Source organism: Taurulus bubalis, assembly GCF_910589615.1.
Source record: "Taurulus bubalis genome assembly, chromosome: 5".
NCBI lineage: Eukaryota > Metazoa > Chordata > Actinopteri > Perciformes > Cottidae > Taurulus > Taurulus bubalis.
This window is the reverse complement of record NC_136593.1, coordinates 13,879,890-13,899,757: the sequence shown is the minus strand read 5'-3', so window position 1 is coordinate 13,899,757 and position 19,868 is coordinate 13,879,890. Positions and strand designations below refer to the sequence as shown.

General features: G+C 39.0%; 1 protein-coding gene across 1 annotated transcript; it reads right to left on the bottom strand.

The window, feature by feature from the left end:
• Nucleotides 1-6,433: 6,433 nt before the first annotated feature.
• Nucleotides 6,434-19,550, bottom strand: LOC306736343 (myosin heavy chain, fast skeletal muscle-like; the record flags this gene model as incomplete). Its single annotated transcript, XM_079217968.1, has 39 exons — nucleotides 6,434-6,538; nucleotides 6,663-6,794; nucleotides 6,965-7,060; nucleotides 8,190-8,294; nucleotides 8,526-8,696; nucleotides 9,228-9,353; nucleotides 9,444-9,647; nucleotides 9,730-10,038; nucleotides 10,186-10,310; nucleotides 10,561-10,726; nucleotides 10,808-10,991; nucleotides 11,079-11,275; nucleotides 11,378-11,496; nucleotides 11,586-11,712; nucleotides 11,834-12,223; nucleotides 12,520-12,610; nucleotides 12,702-12,847; nucleotides 12,938-13,114; nucleotides 13,208-13,450; nucleotides 13,545-13,800; nucleotides 14,177-14,313; nucleotides 14,414-14,537; nucleotides 14,622-14,739; nucleotides 14,958-15,045; nucleotides 15,160-15,233; nucleotides 15,487-15,790; nucleotides 15,879-16,049; nucleotides 16,142-16,291; nucleotides 16,397-16,515; nucleotides 17,126-17,264; nucleotides 17,479-17,582; nucleotides 17,670-17,768; nucleotides 17,851-17,914; nucleotides 18,158-18,250; nucleotides 18,332-18,443; nucleotides 18,561-18,588; nucleotides 18,834-18,990; nucleotides 19,077-19,220; nucleotides 19,347-19,550. The coding sequence occupies 39 exons, from the start codon at nucleotides 19,548-19,550 to the stop codon at nucleotides 6,518-6,520; spliced, it is 5,814 nt and encodes a 1,937-aa protein (XP_079074094.1). The 3' UTR covers nucleotides 6,434-6,517.
• Nucleotides 19,551-19,868: the final 318 nt, after the last annotated feature.

Genomic DNA, 19,868 nt, shown 5'->3' with positions numbered 1-19,868 from the left:
ATCACCTTCTTCCCTCCCCTTCAGATGAACCAATAGTGATGGACTAATGAAGGTTCTGGAGAAAGACACAAATAATTTCAATTAATCACAGCAATTAAACAATTTCATATTAAAAATTAACTTACTGTCCACTAAAGTCCTGGCACACATAAGACAGTTCTGTATTCACTTTGTGGTGTTCATGCCCTGCATTGTTCATTAAGCTGCTGCTTTTCTTCCTGCTAATAAAAGACTGTCACACACTCACCTTGGGCGTCTGTCAGTCCTTGGGTGCGTCCAGCCTCCCTCTTATATAGAGAGATCAGTGTTCTCTCAGCAGACATGACCTGCTTTATTTGGTCATGTACTTTTATGCTCTCATGCTTGAGTATTTTTTGCATCTTATCTGACCTCTGGCATCTTTTGTCACTGAATGACCCTGACAGTTTATCACAGATTAAATGCCCGTCACTTTCCCTTTCAGAGTCCCTGGTTTAAAGAGGCAAGAGATAAGAATTCAAATGAGAAATATGTACACAGACTATTCTTTGAAATTATTATGGTTAATCAGTGCATACACTATAGACATCTAATTATTGGTGTCATTACCAGAGTAACCCAACTTTATCAACTGGAACATAAATGAACAGGATGTTGGTGCTCTTTCATTGTCATGAATATTAATCCGAATAATTTGTTTCAATTAAAAACCACAATGTCCTTCGGGGCTACAGCATATGTCGAGATGTCTCATGGTAAACTTTTTAACAGAAAGAGCATGGTGCCACACAATAGTTACAGTTAAGCAGCATACTGAATTGAAAGGTGTATAAATAGATCAAGACACATGCAATGCAGCATTTTTTAGAACCCTGTGTAAATATTGTTCTGGCAGCCGTATGGGTTACTGAAGTTCAGACATTGTTTTGGTCTTTACAATAATCTCCTTAATGCACCTTGGCACTGCAGAGGATCCGACTTTAGCCGTGGAGAAGCTCTCATATGTCACTGGTATTTTGTTGCAGAAGCCTTGCAAGTCTTTCCTGTGACAAAGAGGCAGAATTGGGCCTAACAGTTGCTAATCTAAGAACCTGTGAAAATGATGATACCTCATGATAACAGAAACACTTGCTGAGGTCTGTGTTTTATGAAATCCCAAACTTAATTAGATTTGTTCGGTAGGGATGAAGGACAATGGGAAGAAGAACAATACTCGTATTAATAGCGCATTAATTTCCTCTGTTGCTTAATTCATCCATCTAGGAGATATCCTGTAAAACTTGATGTGAAAATAACAAACAAATGGTGATGGTATTTGCTTTGAAGTTCCCTTGATACAAAAGTCCACTACAATCCATTTTGGCACGGTTATGTCAGTGTCACTACATCTGATCAAAACATTACTATTTTACAATGTTTTCAGACACAAACAGTATTTCTATACAGAATTGGCAGAGTGAACATGTCATGACATAGAAACCTAAAAACTACTCCACTTTCAGCATAAGAGCTGGCCAAAGTGTTGAATTATCTCGTTATGACGACCAACGGTGGAAATCTTTTGGAGCAGGGCCAATGTTTGAGCTAATGTGACAAGATTACAAATGCCACATCACTGCATCACACTCTCCGAGTGAGAAATGTATGATGATGATGATGATGAAGTGATCAAGTAAAAATATAGTATGCCTCATCAATATTAATTAGATGGTTGATAACATACGACTGTACAATGTAGTTTTTTACAGTGTTCAATGTATCTGTCAACAACTAAAATATAAGTGGAGGCTGGTGTATAAAAAGATAACAAATGACAATGAATATAGTAAAACAAAGTTGTAATGATACTGGACATTAATAAACATAAATACAAACACATACTGCTTTAAATTACATTGTTGTGTGTTATAAAGCATTCATTATACGTTGTATACTTTTCTAATGAATGCTAAATAGTGCTACCCAAATGTATTGTTCCACAGCTTTACCACATACTTGATGATATAACAGTAGAGAGTGGTGTTATATATCTTCTCTGACACATTTTTTTGGGGGGAACATAACTAATTTCACTAGATATTATTTAAACTGGTCTAACAAAAGCAGTCCTGGTTATAGACTAATGACATATTATCCCAAAGAATCTTTGCAATTACTGAGGAATATTTTAGGCTCCGCAGCTGTATATTGGCCTGATTATAGTGCATAAAGGAACAGACAGGCGGTGATTACAGGGGTCCACGTTCTATTTTTGTACTTATTACTTTCAAGCAAGTGTGCATTCTGGTCCATTGTAATTTGTATGAAAATGTGCAACACAAATAAACTTGACTTTGACTTTGACTTTATTTATTTGATGTGGACATCACATGGCATTCAAATTCCTAGCACACAGCTATGCACAAAGCAAAAACCAGATGCACTGTGTTATAGCGAATGCTAATTTCCAACACCTGTCCACAGGTTACTACTGTGTGAAGGGAACTGGTGTGGAGCCTAAGCTTTTTGTTTGAATTTGGGTCATATAGGAAGGAAAGAGATCTTTAAACGCTACGATCTCATTCAACACAGTAATTATCTATAAATCTAAACAAACCTACTTTTCATGGCAACTCCAGACAAATAATTTGTAAGTGCAGAATTTGAAGAAGTAGTATTAGACCATTGTAAAGGATGTATAGACTATATTTAAATAAGAGGGGGAAGCTTGTTGCTATGTTTACATTCTTTGGGCGCTGATATTTGTATACTTGACTCCTAGGGCACTGTCTGGAGGGGAATGAGTGTCAGGTTTCCATTAATCCTCTACTGACAGTGCTCTAACAGTCTGAGGCTTCATTTTCACTATTTTGGACCCATAATTGGCCCTAAAATCTCAAGGATGTGAATCTACAGAATGACAAATATTTAGTGGTCTGCCGGCTCAGATGTCTGACTTTCCTGTTGCTTTAAGAGGGTGTGATGATCCCAGAGCCCAGACAGATGATAGACATGTTCGTCCTAAATGGGGTCGTCTCGCTGGGTCAGAAGGCCTCAGCTTTCTAGGGACTGTCTTTGAAATATGATATTATGAACATTATAACACTATCTCTGCCACATTACACATAGAGGTATTAGAATATTTCAAAAGGCTCATAGATTTTGACCAAATGTATTCATTTTCAAATACATTGAGTTTGACTTTGAACAGTAATCTGTAGGTTGTTTCTCAGCTGATTATGATTCAAAGTACAACATCTAATTAATTCAGGTTACAGGTTGTTTGATTAGTTTGAAATGGCCACCATTAATCATTGTGTACTTCAACTATTTCGATCAATGTCATATTACTACATTTAGATTGTGTGAATTAATTGTTTATGTGTTGTGTTTGCAAACTTGCTTGTCTGAAATTGCCACTTGAGAGACAAATAAAGTATTTAAACTGAAACTGATTTGAATTTACTTTTAGTGTATACTGTATCTGCATTATTGGTAATGCCTTAGTGGTGCGGAGTTTAAATCGGCCATTAATGTGTGTCGCCCCCCCCTCTCTCCCCTGTTTTATGTCTATTTTAAATTGTATTTCTAATAAAGGTAGTTCAATTCCCCCAATGATAATAATAATAATAAAGATTAGCAAGCTAATACAAAATAAAACTGAAAAACCTCAAATTAATTGAAAAGGAAAAAACCCGATAATTTAAACAGGATTTGAATCAAATATTGGAGATTATTTATATCATTAAATACTAAATGAAGCATTGAGGTTGCTTATTTCAAATAACAACCATATTAATAATCTAGTATCATAAACGATGATTACCTTTGATTTACCTGAGTTTATCACTCTTTCACTTTAATTTCTACATTTTAATCATGTTTCCAGTTATTCTAAACATTAGTTTGCTCACATAAACAATACAACATTCAATGTAAAACTAAATCAAGGCTTCTGATTTTTAACAAACCACTATTTTTCTCTTTCTTACATCAATCATCCTGACACATTTGAATGAATTCAATTAGCATTTTTGTCACTTTTACTCGTTACATTTTCGAGGATATCAGTTTACACGTCTGCATTTCCTACAGTATAACCAGCGTGTGTGTGTGTGTGTGTGTGTGTGTGTGTGTGTGTGTGTGTGTGTGTGTGTGTGTGTGTGTGTGTGTGCTACTCAATGACCCTCTCATCTCCTAAAAGTCAAAGGTTTAAAGGTCTGCTGTTGACAACTCAACTGTCAGTATCAGACATGAGAAACGATCGCGTATCTGGAGCCTTAGAAGTCTTTCATGTTGTGCTGCATAAAGTCTCCTGGTGTATTTGTCAGTAGACCCACAGCTCTATTGTCCAATGTGAAATCCTCAGTGAACAGGTGATTAGATTTCTGTCTCCAGGTTTTTTAAGGCAGGCCCTTGTGTTGTCTCAAGGGCGCGGATGTATTTATAAATCCTTTCTTTAAATGGTCTTGTTGTATTGTGTGTCCTGACAGATGAACAGAAGACAAGGCCAGGCTTGGAGCCTGACCTTCCCTTAAGGCAAGTGTTTGTTCCCCATACGCGGCAAGAACGGGATCATGTTATATGATGTGTAGTAGTTTGCATTCTTTCCCTGTTGAAAGACGACACTGAATTGGCAAAGTTGGGGAGAGGGCATTAGGAGCTAAATACTGAGCACTTCACACCCCACAAAAGAGGCCTATATATTCAATAAAAATGTGAAACCTGATCTCTTATGCTGCCGTGTGTGCTTATTAGGAGAAATACAAATATAGCTGTCTCCTCAGCAATGCTCTCAGAGCGCAGCCATTTGTCACTGCCTCAATTCTTATTGTGGAACAACCTTTGATATAAAACACCCACTTCCTCGGTGGTCTTAGTCCTAGTAGACATACTGATGCTTATGTCAATATAGTAGTCTTTCGTCTTTAAATCCTCTTGTGTTTATTCACTGTGTGTCAAATCTTACTCAGCGTTCTGCAGCAGCAACTGCTTGCACTGATACCAGATACATAAACACAAATTTGAAGGATTACTGATTAATGAGATGGAACAATCAAACACTTTGGTTTAATTACGATGACTCTCCAACAAGCTTTAGGTTGCAAATAAAGGCAATAACAGAATGAGAAATTAAAGGATGGAAATTGTGATGTACAACTAGTATATAAAGTAGTAAAAAGTCCTTAACAGATGGGGATGATCTTGCCTATCATAAGCATAAATAGTTTTATACTACAACATCAATGTATATCTCTGTATTGTCCAGAAAAAATCTATTGAACCAGTTTGGAATGTCTGTCCATGGCAACTTCATCACATTGCCTGTAATGCAGCAATATAACATATATTTAAGAGGTTGTTACCTCTTTATAAATGTTACAGCTGGGTTACATATTGGTAGACACATGTGTATCCTCCTGACCTTATCTGGAAGCATTCGTATTACTTCCCCCAGTTACATTTGTTTTTGTTTTTTCCAGTTAAATAATGATTCATTTTCCCTCTGTCCTTATGGTACAGTCCACTCTTCATAATACCATTGATAAACAATAGCATTTGAGAAATACATACCAACAAGATTCATTCGGTCATTGTTTTCTTTACTACATCTTTTAAGAATTACTAGTTCTAGAATATTCCTTCATCTTGTCAGTGAAGTATTTTGCTTTTGACACACACTGACGTTTTAAGTCAAGCATAAATTAAGGTTGCAATTTCCTTATTGTCTGTATAGTGAAAAGCAAAATGCTTTACTTCTTGTAATGAACCTACAGTGTAGTTACCCAACCAGAGACATCAATGTGCACAGACACACTAGGGTATCACTGTGTTGCAGTTCACTAATAGGTCTATTTTCATCACAACTTAACACGGTGCAACATGTGTTTTGAAGCCCATAAAAAACTGTTAGGTCAATGGACTGTCAGTAACATTATCACCACGAGGCAAACATTTGCAGTTATCGTAACCTGCAAGACTTTTACGTGATAACTGGCAACAGTTGACATCTCGGCTATTTTAAATGATGAAGCTCCACGCGCTGCTGCTCAAACATTGAACACCAAGCACAGCCCTCAAAATCTGTTTATCTATTAGTAATTAGAATGATGTTCCCCTGATAAAAGTCTGATGATTCGTATAATTTTTTTTTCATTTACTTTTTTAAATATAGAAAAAAAAAATCCTCAGCCGTAGCTCATGAAATCTATTCTGAGTCTTTGATAAATTAATCACTGTATGTAGTTGGTGAATTAATGGAGTGAAATTGTTTTTTCACAACATAATCATTGGCAAAACAAAGTTGAAACATTGGCATATTTGTTTAATAATATTATCTGAGTAGTTTAAAATAATATGAATTATATTTGAATGTTCTGCTTGTAATGTTTGTGCATAATTAACTTCATACATCCATTGAATTAAGTGTGAATTGATAGAAACAGATTAATGGCACAGAAAGGGTATTCAATTGCTTGCTGATTTATTTCTTGTTACACATCAGATAACAACATCATATTGTATGATTTCTTGTCCTGTGTCATGTCTGGACTGATGTTCATTCTTCACCATCCTTTCCCTTTAAGTCAACACAAAAGAGAGAAGTTAGAGGTTAAACTCTTTGTCAAGATGCAAAGATACAGAAGTTCCTTGAATGAATATCATTAGTGTACAGAATGAAAAACCAATAAAAATGAACATACCCTGACAATCTCACGGCTTTTGGCTCTCAGCTTGTTGACCTGAGACTCAGCGATGTCAGCTCTCTCCTGAGATTCCTCCATCTCATGCTGCACCTTCCTGTACCTGGACAGGTGAGTGTTGGCCTGCTCCTCCTGGAAAGCATAAAGTTAAAGAGTCGATATTTGGAACAATCTTTCCAGTCAGACGAGATGAAAACCATTAAATTACACTGTATCATGCTGTCAATATGAGGCAGTGTTAGGAAAGGTGTTACTGGTGTGATGCCTATTTGTGTTGCATGTGTCAAATGTTTCACACTCACAGCCTCCTCAGACTGCCTCTTGTAGGATTTCACTTTCAGCTGCAGCTTGTCCACCAGATCTTGCAGTCGGGCAATATTCTTCTTGTCCTCCTCAGTCTAGAGGCGGTAGACAGTACAGTTGGTCAGACTAAATCTAAAGCAGAAAAGTATCGGACAATACTCTTTGGTTTCTCAGGACTTCTTTATGCTCACTGTCCCAGATTGAAGACTTTTCTGTTTGCTGTTGCCTTTAATTGATCCAGATTCAATTGCTGCATCTCACTACTGCATTTTATTTCTTAAACTGCACTGCATCTTTTATTCAACTTTTATTTTGCTTTTTGACTGTTTTAATGTTTTCTTAACTGTTTTTAAATCTGCATTATATTTTGATGCTTTTAATGGTTTTATGTGAAGCACTTTGAATCGCCTTGTTGTTGAAATGTGCTACACAAATAAACTTGCCTTGCCAAATGCCAGAACGAAAATGGAAAAAAGGGCTTTTGTGTACTCTGCACCCTCATCATGGAATATGTTGCAGAATGATTTAAAACTCAAAGAACTGATACAAAGTACTGCTTTTAAATCTAAAATGAAAGAAATGTAGGCAGGTTTACGTCACTGTCTCTTAGCTTTTAGTTTCTTTTAACACTTGTTCTGTGTTTTCTGTCTGTATCTTTGTGTTTCTTATGTTGCTGCCTGTTTTAGCCAGGTCTCCCTCGAAAAAGAGATTTTTAATCTCAATGGGACTCTCCTGGTTAAATAAAGGTTTAAATAAAAGCCAATACCATCATCCCGTTGTGTTTTAGGAGGATCTTTAAAAACGCTCGAGAGCCAACAGACATCCAACAATTAAAGCACAACAGCAGATAAATGTACACAATGTCTGTCGGAATCCTTCAGTCCTGTCAATCAAGCTGCTTGTAAGAACTGAGTTCACATGGAAGCGTATCACACTTTGGTCATACTAATCTATGCACATAACCACGTCTATTTATAGCTGCAACGGTAGAATGCTTATTTTTAGATGCAATCCACTCTTAATCTCTTCAGTATGTATGTCAGAGCTTCAGACATATGATGGCAATTAATGCCCTCTAGAGGTTTGAAAGATATTCTACATCCAGTTTGATGCACAAATTGCAGAATTATTGCAGAAAAATATCATGACGATAGTAGTTGTGTCACTATTCAAATTCAATTTTAAAGGTGCACAATAGAAGTTTTGCGCTTTGGTTCTCTATACCTGGTAAGTCAGTTCCTTCAGCTTGCGTTCGTATTTGCGGGCGCCTTTCACAGCTTCTGCTCCATGTCTTTGCTCGGCCTCGACCTCTGACTCAAGCTCTCGGACCTTGACAATAAGAGGTGCAGGTTTTATGGTGATGGGACTCAATATGCTTGAACAGAAAACACATCTTTTATGAACTTGGGTAACATGTTTGTTACAAGTAGAAAATACAGGAGGTTGTAAAGGCCCTGAAATTCAAGCAATTGAGCAATTTAACCTCAATCATGGTTTCATTTCAAATCCAAACTGTAAGAGCACAGAGTAAAAAGACCTCAAATAAACAAATAAACTTACTCTAGCCTCCAGTTTCTGGAGCTGCTTCTTGCCACCCTTCAGGGCGAGATTTTCAGCTTCATCCAGACGTTGCTGCAGGTCCTTCACTGTCACCTCCATGTTCTTCTTCATCCTTTCCAAATGAGAGCTGGTGTCCTGCTCCTTCTTCAGCTCTTCTGCCATCATGGCAGCCTAAGCATGTCATGATTGCAAGAAGGGCAATGAGCAGAATGCTAAAACAACATAAGGCCTAATTTATAAGCCATTTGTAAAACAAAAATGGAAGATTGCTACAGGACAGTTTTTAGCTGTAGATTTAACAGCAGAGCGGTTCTGAATGCTATTTTTTTGGCTCCGGCGCTTTGGTAGTAATCAACAGTGAATATTCAACTCAATGTGCACCGTGTGACCGGAGGAGCGCTTTAGTTCTCGGTTCGTAGGCATCACAGACTGATGTTATTAAATGAGCACACACACCTTCAGAGGCTTCCCCCGCATGTTTTTTTTTAAATAATACTGTCATGATGAGTCCACGAGTGACGTTATTACTTCTCCGGTCATTTGTAATTAATTTAACATTGCTGTCCTTTATTTAAAACAAGGGAACTTCTGTCTAACCACTGGAATGTCTCAACTTTGACATCCAATAGTGGACTTTCTGTATAAGCATCTGATTTTTCAATTACACAATACAAAGCTGCTAAATACTAAGACAGAGCTCACATCAGTGATGGCCTTCTTGGCCTTGTCTTCAGCATTTCTTGCTTCCTGGACCGAATCTTCCACTTCACCCTGGATCTGGACAAGGTCAACCTCCAACTTCCTTTTAGTGTTTATGAGATTTATATTCTAAAAAGGAAAAAAATATGTATAGTAAGGTTTCTATATATTTACTTCAGTGATTTGTATTTAACAGTTAAAAATACAGATATATAATACCTGTGAGTGCAGCAGTCCCACACGCTCGCTGGCATCAACCAGCTCCTGTTCAGCCACTTTGCGGCTTCTGTCCGTCTGCTCCAGTGCAGCTCTCAGCTCCTCGATCTCAGCCAGCATCAGGGTGTTCCTGCGCTCCACCATGGCAAGCTGCTCCCTCATGTCATCCTGGCCTCTTATGGCGTCATCAAGGTGCAGTATCGCATCCTTTATGAATAATCATAAAAAAATGAAAATAACTGCCATGCAGTCTGAGTAAAGTCAACTTTATTTAAAAACGCCACCATACCTTGAGCTGTCCCTGCACGTTTCTCAGCTGTTTCTGGGCTTCCGCTGCCTGGCGGTTGGCGTGACTCAGCTGAATCTCCATCTCGTTGAGGTCTCCCTCCATCTTCTTCTTGATTCTTAGGGCATCATTCCTGCTCCTGATCTCGGCATCCAGAGTGCTCTGCATGGACTCAATCACTCTCTGGCTGTTCCTCTTGATCTGGTCGATCTCCTCGTCTTTCTCTGCAAGTTTTCTGTCAATTTCATTTTTCACCTGGGTGAGCTCGAGCTGGATACGGATGATCTTTGATTCTTCATGCTCCAGTGTAGCCTACACAATTAAATATATGATGGAACATTTCAGAATGAAGAAGTATTAAGTATACAGAAGGTTGCAGGTTTTGGATCAAGACCAAGGTTCCTAACTCCATAGTCCCTCGTTTGGATTTTTCTTTACAAACAAGTCAAACTGAAATACCTCGGCCTCCTCTAAGGCAGTCTGGACTTCGGATCTCTCGTTCTCTGCGGTCTTCTTCCCCTTTTCAAGCTCATGAATTGTCTTTCCTGATTCAGCAATATGTTCAGACAAATCAGATATTTCCTCTGTTGAAAAACACAAAACAAAATTCACATAATACAATACGTCAGCAAAGTTAAGTTTTTAAGTGTAATTGTAGTATTGCATAAATTATTTATCTAATTTTCTAGTGCGATCAGGTCAGACACAGGAGCCCAAACTTCAAGGTAAACTTTACAAAAACTACTCAACACACATTCATTTTGCACATGTTATATGTTATAAGTAAAGAATGCATTTTATGCCAAAGATCACATGAAGTATTTTTTGTCTTACGCTGCAGGTTCTTGTTCTCTCTCTTCAAGGTCTCCAGGTGGTCCAGAGCTTCTTCAAAAGAGTTTTTCATTTTAAAAATCTCTGTGCTTAAAGCGCGAGCCTCCTTCTGAGCTCCTTCAAGCTCTGCATGGCTCTCTTCATACTTCTGCTTCCACTCTCCAAGAACCTGAAATGTAAGACAGAAATTAGTGTTTTCTGTCACCTCGTGTCAACCAGTTGAAACAGTGCAATACAAGATATATCCAACCTTGTCAAAGTTCCTTTGCTTCTTGTCGAGGTTAGCAGCCAGAGCATTAGCTCTCTCCACGTCAATCATCATGTCTTCCACTTCACCCTGCAGTCTCTGTTTTGTCTTTTCCAGAGAGGCGCATTTTGAATTCACAGCCTCGATGGATTCTTCTGCATCCTGAAGACGCTGGGCGAGCTTTTTCCTGTTAAACCATACAGTAATCAGGCTCAGTGATGCGTTATTGAAACAGTGCATGTGGAAACAGGGTGATTTCAGGACTGGTCCTTACTTAGCCTCCTCCAGCTCCTCAGTGCGCTGGATGGCATCGGTCTCGTATTTGGCTCTCCACTGAGCCACCTCGCTGTTGGCCTTTGACAGTGCCCGCTGCAGCTCAGATTTGGCCTCCTGCTCCTCCTCATACTGCTCTCTGAGCAGGTCGCAGTCATGACGGGATGATTGAACAGCATGAGCCAGGGCGTTCTTAGCCTAATAATGAGAAAAGACATGAGGCAAATCTAATGTAGTCTTCTTAAAATAAAGAAAATGTGATTATCTGCTGCTACATTAAACAAAAGCATAATGCAATACCTTAACTTCATCCTCAAGGTGTCTTTTGAGCTCCTCAAGTTGATGAATATAAGCCTGTTTTCCCCTTGTTAGCTGTGAAACAAGAGACTCCTTTTCCTCCAACTGACGACCAAATTCCCCTGATTGGAAAATAATAATTTGGTTAATGATTTGTGCTGACTTACATTGTAATATTTTGGGGCAGTTTGATTTAATATTCTTATCTCACCATTTTCGGTCAACAGTCTGGCTTTTTGAACATTAAAATCATTTAACTGACGCATATGTTCTTCATTCTTGGTCTTTAATTCACTTAGTTGATCCTCAAGAGCATGGCACATCTTCTCCAGGTTAATCTTCGGACACAAATCAAAAACGATGTTAAGTTCACTGTAGTCATAATGTTACTGTAGATGATAAAACAAGAAATGTGGTAATTGTTAGTCCTTAAATAATATACATATTTCAAAATGTTACCTTTGATTTGGCAATCGACTCCATATTGCTGCTGAGGTCATCGATCTCCATCTTGTATTCACTTTTCTCTTTCTCCAGCTTCTGCTTGACTCTCTGGAGGTTATCAATCTGTTCTCCCAGCTCTGCCACACTGTCAGCCTGCTTCTTGCGGAGAGCTGCAGCGGTGGCCTCGTGCTGCAGCGTGGACTCTTCCAGATCACGACGCAGCTTCTGAAACTCGGCCTCACGCTTCTTGTTCATCTCGATCTGAACAGACGTTGCTCCACCAGCTTCTTCCAGCCGCTCGCTGATCTCCTCAAGTTCCCTGGAAAGATCAGCCCTCTGCTTCTCCACCTTGGCCCGAGCAGTCCGCTCAGACTCAATCTCCTCCTCCAGCTCCTCAATACGAGCCTGTGACAACATTATAAGTGTCAAGTGAAGCCTACCACAATTATTGATGATTATTGTTGTTATGGTTATGGGTTTACAAATGGCTTAATTATATACATGCAAGTGAAACAAAAATGTCTAGGAGTTGATATATTTTAGTGAGTGTATATCAACTGCATTCCTGAATTGTATTCCATCCATCTAGTAACTTCCATAAGAAACTGAAAACTGAAAACATATATTTTTGACTGAGATACAATCACAAACATTCAATACCATTTCCCTCCACAAAGCCTACACTCATATTTGCACATTACCTGCAGTTCCTTGATTTTCTTATGAAGTTGAACACCAACTGACTGTTCATCTTCTATCTTTCCAAGAAGCTGACTCATCTCAAAGTCCCTCCTGAGATGGAAAAATCAATGAACAATGTTGAAAGCAAGCTGTTAATTTGGGAATTGTGGAGGTTATGAATTAAGATGTCATTTTTATATACTTCTTAATTTTCTCATCAGACTGCTGCTTGTCATTCTCCAGATCCATTATGGACTCATGGGCCAGTTTCAGATCTCCTTCAAGCCTTCTTTTTAATCGCTCAAGATCCATACGTAGCTTCTTCTCTTGCTCCAAGGAACCTTCAATCTAGTGTATTCACATATAGTGTAATCAGTACAAGCGGAAATAAAGAAATACTTTGGTGCAGTTGTTACAAACAAAAACACAGTCTCTTACATCGTCCACTTGCTGCTCGAGCTTGGCGTTGGCTTTCGTCAGAATGTTGACTTTGTCTTCCTCTGCCTGCAGATCATCTAGGGTCTGCTGATGGGCCTCTTGGAAGGCTTTCTTCTCTTTGCTCAACTTGGCAATGGTCTCATCTTGAGATGACATTTCCTCAACCAGGTTTTTAACCTTAACAGTTTATATAAATACAGTTATTTAATATTTAATCACAGTGTTTATCTATTCAGGACAGATTGGTAAAGTGAAATAAGAGACATGAACCTTGTTCTCAGTGGCATGTTTCTCCTTTTCTACTTTGGCCAGGGTGAGCTCCAAGTCATCAATGTCTTTCTTCAACTCAGAGCACTCGTCCTCCAGCTTCCTCTTCTTTGCAGTCAGCTCAGCATTCATTTCCTCCTCATCCTCCAGTCTCTCAGACGTCTCTTTGAGTTTGGCCTCAAACTGGATTTTTGCTTTAATGAGCCCCTCACACCTTTCCTCTGCATCACTAAGGTTATCACCTTCCTAGATTTGATATGACATAACATCACAATTATATTTAATCAACTTTAAAACCAGGGTCTCTGAGAAAGTAATTCCCACATTCTATGTAACGTACAGACTGAATTTGTAGCTGCAAGTCATTCTTCTCCTGCAGCAGAGAAACCATCTTCTCCTCCAGTTCTTTCTTCTTAGACAGAGCCTTTGCTAGATCCTCTTTCATCTTTTCAAAGTCTTCTTTCATTTGGGCCATTTCTTTCTCAGTCTCTGCACTCTTCAGCAGAGGCTTTATTCTGAAGTACAGCTTCATCCATGGCCATGTTTTGACATTCATGAATGAGCGAATGTTGTACTGGACGGAGTAAATAGCCTCCCTGGGAAAACAAACAAGAATCCAGTTTTATAGAAACACATGTTTTTATTAAAGACACTGTTTCCTATTTCTGCAGCCCTTACACACCTTTTTGTGTGTAGAAATTAAATCTCAACAAATTCAAAATAAAGCATTGTGGAATCATGACACTGTGTTGTGGACAGTTGATCTCTATCCACAACAGACTGCATTGTGTAGCATGACTTTTCCTTGGCAGTGACTGACTCAATATTCAGGGTATATAACGTGCTGTCATCATAACAAGTTATAAACAAAACAAAAATGACATATACTGTATGATCCCATACCTATAGCAAAACATTTCTAACATCAATTATATGTGAGTGCCACAGTGTATAACAAAACACTAAGCCCACCTTCGCTGCATCATTTTGACAAACTCTCTCCTCATGAGGTAACCTCTACAGAGAGCCTGAGTCATTGTGACCAGTTCAACCAGTTTCTCATCTCTCATCTCCTCAAGTGTACCCAGTAGTCCCGCCTTGAAGAATACCTGATGATAGATGTAACATTGATTTAACCAAAGCATTATTTGTTTCAAGTTACACAGTGATCTATCTCATCATGTCGTATGTTGAAGTATGTTTATTTACCTTGGTATGGCCAAATCGATACTGGGATTTCTCCACACTAATGGATTGTAGCAGTTTCTCTGAGGCCTTCTTGTTGTCGATAAACGTTCCATCAGGGATGACACTGGCATTCAATACTTTGTATCTGAAAGGATTGGTTTAAATCAGATCATCAACAGAACAGAATCAACACATGTGGACTGAGAGGTACAGAAATAGCTTCTGCTACCTCTGCTTGAAGTCAGCGTAGAGGATTCTGCTGGGGAAACCTTTCCTGCAGATCCTGATACCTTCCAGCACACCGTTACACCTCAGCTGGTGGATGACCAGGAAGTTCTGCATGAGACCTTAAACAGTAGGAAGCACATCAATGTAATAGCTGATTAAGACCTTGCACAGATCAGTGTTACCGTAGAGGTGTGTCATTTGCAGAAATAACCCTGATTTCAAACAGCAACTATGGGACAGAGAGGCTAATCATACATTAGATGAACAAGAGCGAGTTATAGGTTCATAAAGACTTGAGACTTCTGTCAGTTATATACATAACATTTTTAGGACTAACCTGGTGTCTTTGATTCATTGGGAATCAAACAGCGCACAAAGTGTGGGTGAGTGCTCCTTAAGTTGGTCATCAGCTTGCCCAAGTTTTCCTGTGAATGGACAAATCATTTATTGATGTTAGGATCTCCTGCTTTGTGCAATCCCCTGCAAAGTGGACAGTCATTCATATAAGTATATAAGAGTGACTACAAAAATGAAAATACCCTGAAGAGAGCCGACACAGTTTGGAAGGACCCACCCTTCTTCTTGCCGCCACCCTTCTTTCCACTTTTACCATCTGTAAAAAGGATTTACAATTTTTTATTTTGCAATTTGTTATATAAATTCTTTCCAAGTATGATGGCATTGACGTTGCAGAATATTGGCTATTTTTTATATTCTTATCTTAAATTCTTAGGGGGTGACTTTGTACAAACCTTCTTAGTTTCTCTTAAACCTTCCTTGTGCAAAAACTAAACTATGACATGTAATGGCGATGTCTGGCTAAAATTACTAGATGCAGTACATTTCCTTCAATATCCCAAACATACCTTCTGATCCATGTGTTATATAGAGATGAGCCAACAGTTTGACTGAAGACTTCTGGTAGAGCTGAATCACTGAGTCGTTCAGGGGGTCTTTGTTCTTATCCAGCCAGCCAGTGATGTTGTAGTCAACAGTGCCGGCATAGTGCACCAGGGAGAAATGGGCCTCAGCTTTGCCTTTGGCAGGTTTGGGTTTCTGGAAGGGAGCGCTTTTACCAAGATGCTGGTCATACAGTTTGTTCTTGAAGGTGGTGTCTGATGCCTTGGGGAACATACACTCCTCTTCAAGGATGGAGTAGATGCCCATCGGCTGTCATAATGGAATGATGAATTAATACAAAAGATTTCAAGTCATCGGATAGTTTACTGTGTTTGTGAATATTCAGCGTGTCTCTCACCTTCTCAATCAGCTCAATGCAGGCAGCCAAGTCCATACCAAAATCAATGAACTCCCATTCAATCCCCTCTTTCTTGTACTCTTCTTGCTCCAGGACAAACATGTGGTGGTTGAAAAACTGTTGCAGCTTTTCATTGGTGAAGTTGATGCACAGCTGCTCCAAGCTGTTGTACTTGTGATGGGACAAAAGATACAGCGTCAACCTTCATTTTGCTGGTTCAATTTGTAAAATGTAATAATAGGTGCCATGTGTTGTTTACTCACATCAAAGATTTCAAACCCTGCAATGTCAAGGACACCGATGAAGAACTCTCTGGGCTGCCTGGTATCCAGCATCTCATTAATTCTGACGACCATCCACAAGAACATCTTCTCATAAATCGACTTGCAGAGAGCACTGACGGAGTTGTTGACCTGAAGATTTAAATAGTTGGAGTTCTGGTTATTTGGAACAAGGGACGTTGTAATATTAAGTATTACATGTATGTTCATTCACTTATATTGTTTCATGTAAATTACCTGTGGCACCGTTTGACCTTTAACCACCATCTCATTGCCGACCTTGACTCTGGGGTAGCATAAAGCCTTGAGCATATCAGCAGAGTTCAGGCCCAGGAGGTAGGCGATTTTATCTGCCTCTGTCAAGAACAAAAGCCCCAGAGATTATCACTCATTGATGCTAATGAGTTACACAGTTGATTGGCAATGATGTGAAAATATATTTTACAAAATCCATCTATTCATCCTGTGCTGCTTGTTTGGGTCCGGGTCACTGTCACAACAGGCCAAGTGTTGGCCATGCTATGCTAGACATTGTTCTCCTCGGTCAAATCATCCAGCCCAGCCTCAGGAATCCGAAATTATTCCGAGCCAAATGGGATCCAGCATTTTCTGGGTCTGCCCCAGGCTCTCATCACAGTTAAACAGTGCCCAGAATACATTCCTCGGGAACCATCTGGGAGGCATCCTCATCAGATGCCCAAAACACCTCAACTGGCCCCTGTTAATCCAAAGGACCAGTAGGTCTACTCTGAGCTCCCTGGACCGCTCACCTTGGCCTTAAGGGGAAGTCGAGACAACCTAGTCACCCTCACTTTTACGAAGCCATGATTCACAATTGTGGAAGCATGATTGAATACACAAGTACCGAGTATATAAGTGGAATTCTGATTAAATGTATGCAGTGACAAAAAAAAACATTACAGTATGTTTGCAATGATTAATTGTTTGATATTAGGAAGCATTTACCCTCATTGCCATCGGGCTCAGCCTGCTCCTCACGCTGCTTCTGCTTGAACTTCATGTTTCCGTGATGCATCACAGCTCCAGTCAGCTTGTAAATGCCTATTTTCTCTTCGCCAGTGAAGCCCAGGATGTCGATGGCAGTCTGCAGAATGGATAATTAAAAACCCAGATTTCTCTTAATATTTTGTCTTTCAATAAAGGATCCTCATTGCATACAAAGGTGCACTGGTTCACTGTGTTATCAGATGCTCCAAAAATACATAATAATGACATCTGAGGGACCCTTAAAGTATGTGCAACATTTAATCACTTTCAAGTTAGAGTGTAAATGTTTGTGACTTTGCATGTGTACTCACATCAGTGGCAATGAATTCCTCAATGTCATCGATACTCTTGACAGTGATTTCACCGTGACTGATCATGGGGAAGTCGTAAGGGTTGGTGCTGATGAGGAGGGCATCTGAAAAATATGTATTGTGTTTCATTATACAGAACCAGGTGACACATGCGTTTATTCTATAAAATAATATATGGCAAAATATCTCACCTATCAGCTCTGGTTTGTGGCCCGTTGCGAGCTGATAGAAGATGTGGTAGCTCCTCTCAGCAGACAGCTGGAACGTCACTCGAGACTTCTCCAGCAGATCTATAAAACAAGTTGACGATAAGCTGGTTTACAGTTTGTGCTTTCATCAGACCTTCTGGGTAATAATAGGCTGGAGGCTTACATGTTTCAATATCAGCTGAAGCCAACTTTCCAGTTGTTCCAAAATGGATTCTGATGAATTTACCCTACAGAAGAAAGCAATTATCAGTGTGGACATATTTGTGACTGGTGTCACTTTGTTAGTACACATGTTGTATACTTGGTCGTAAATGTAATTATTCAGAACTACACAAGCAAAAACAGCATGCTTCTCAATTTGGAAATTGTACTACATTCTATAGTGTGAAGACAAATACTGAAAGAGGACTAGCAGATCCAAAAAACAGACACTAGATTAAAGCAGCAGGATTTTGTGAACCCAAACTTACAAAGCGGGATGAGTTGTCATTCCTCACAGTCTTGGCATTACCATATGCTTCCAGCAGGGGATTGGCTGCAATGATTTGATCCTCCAGCGACCCCTAAAAACAATATTATATGACATGTGTTTGTAATCACACTTTTATATATCATACATATTTACAGTATATATTATTATTTACCTGAATTTTTCCAGCTACTGAGTCAGATTTCTTTCCTCCAGCCACTGCGATAGTCGCAAAGTACTGGATGACCCGTTTGGTGTTGACAGTCTTTCCTGCACCAGATTCTCCACTACAATGCAGATAATTATATGACACATGTATTGGTGTAAGTTTGACATGATACAGCACAGAAATAACCAGTCTGTAATGTATCGGTCCAAATTTGCTCTCTTTGACATTGACTTACGTAATCAGGATTGACTGATTCTCACGATCTGTTGAGAAAATACAATTTCAACATAATAACACATAAATATAAATGAATGCAATAACACAACATATGTTGTGTTATTGCATTCATTTATCGTTAAAAAAAATTGCAATTCTTTTTTTTTAAATATTTCATCAGTCAACAACAAACTGTTGTGAAGATACAAAACGGTGTTGGATATTTAAAGACGGACTCCTTTTATAGAGCGACAGATTCAAGATAAATTGCAATCTAAAAACTGAGTGATACCTTGAAGCATGAACTGATAGGCGTTATCAGAGATGGAGAAGATGTGGGGTGGAGCCTCAATCCTCTTTTTGCCTCTGTATGCTGCTACAACCGCTGCATCATACACTGGGAGCCACTTGTAGGGGTTTACAGTCACGCAGAACAGCCCTGAGTAAGTCTGTGATAAGAAGAGGACATTCATATTAAATGTTTCCTTCATACTTGCAATGTATACTGTATTAACAGTGCAACCACAGGTCTTACGTAGATCATCCATGCTGCATATCGCTCTTTGAGGTTATACAGCACAGTGGCCTCGCTGAGGTGGGTCATCATGGCCATGTCCTCAATCTTGTCGTACTTTGGAGGGTTCATGGGGAAGATGTCATCATCCTTTACAGTGAGGGTCTGCACCAAAACAGTGAATAATTAGTTCAGAGAATGTGCAGTGCCATAATGAAATAGAGTATGAGGATTTGTGGCATTAACATTACTTGTTTATATTATAATATACAACAATAGATGTATACACACCTTCCCACCCTGAATTTCAACTGTGGCTTTGCCACCTTCCTTCTTTACTAGTTTCCCCTTCAAATACATCTCAGCGGGCTCCGTCACGTAATAAGATATTTTAGCATCAAAGGGAGAGTTTTGAGCCTCAATTCTCTCCCTTTCAGATTTCCGGAGGTAAATGGCCGCCGGGCCAAAACACTGCATTTCAGCGTCCGTACTCATGGCCTCTGTTATTAAAGTATAAATAAAATAAAATAAATAATTGGATTAATAGAAAGACATTTTAAGACAACATGAAAAGGGTATGGCTAATCAATATACTTTTAATTTTATTTTTATTTTATTTTCAGTAAAATAACTATTTGCATTAATGTAATTTACCTTTTTGTTGCCAAGTGATGAAGTTGTTCTGTGGATACTAAGAACAAGTCAAAATCAAATTAGCATAAGAAACACATGCAACTCTCTGCAATCTGAACACATAATGTAACTAATTAAAAGCACTGATCGCTGCATAAAGTGTGATAGGAGACTTACCTA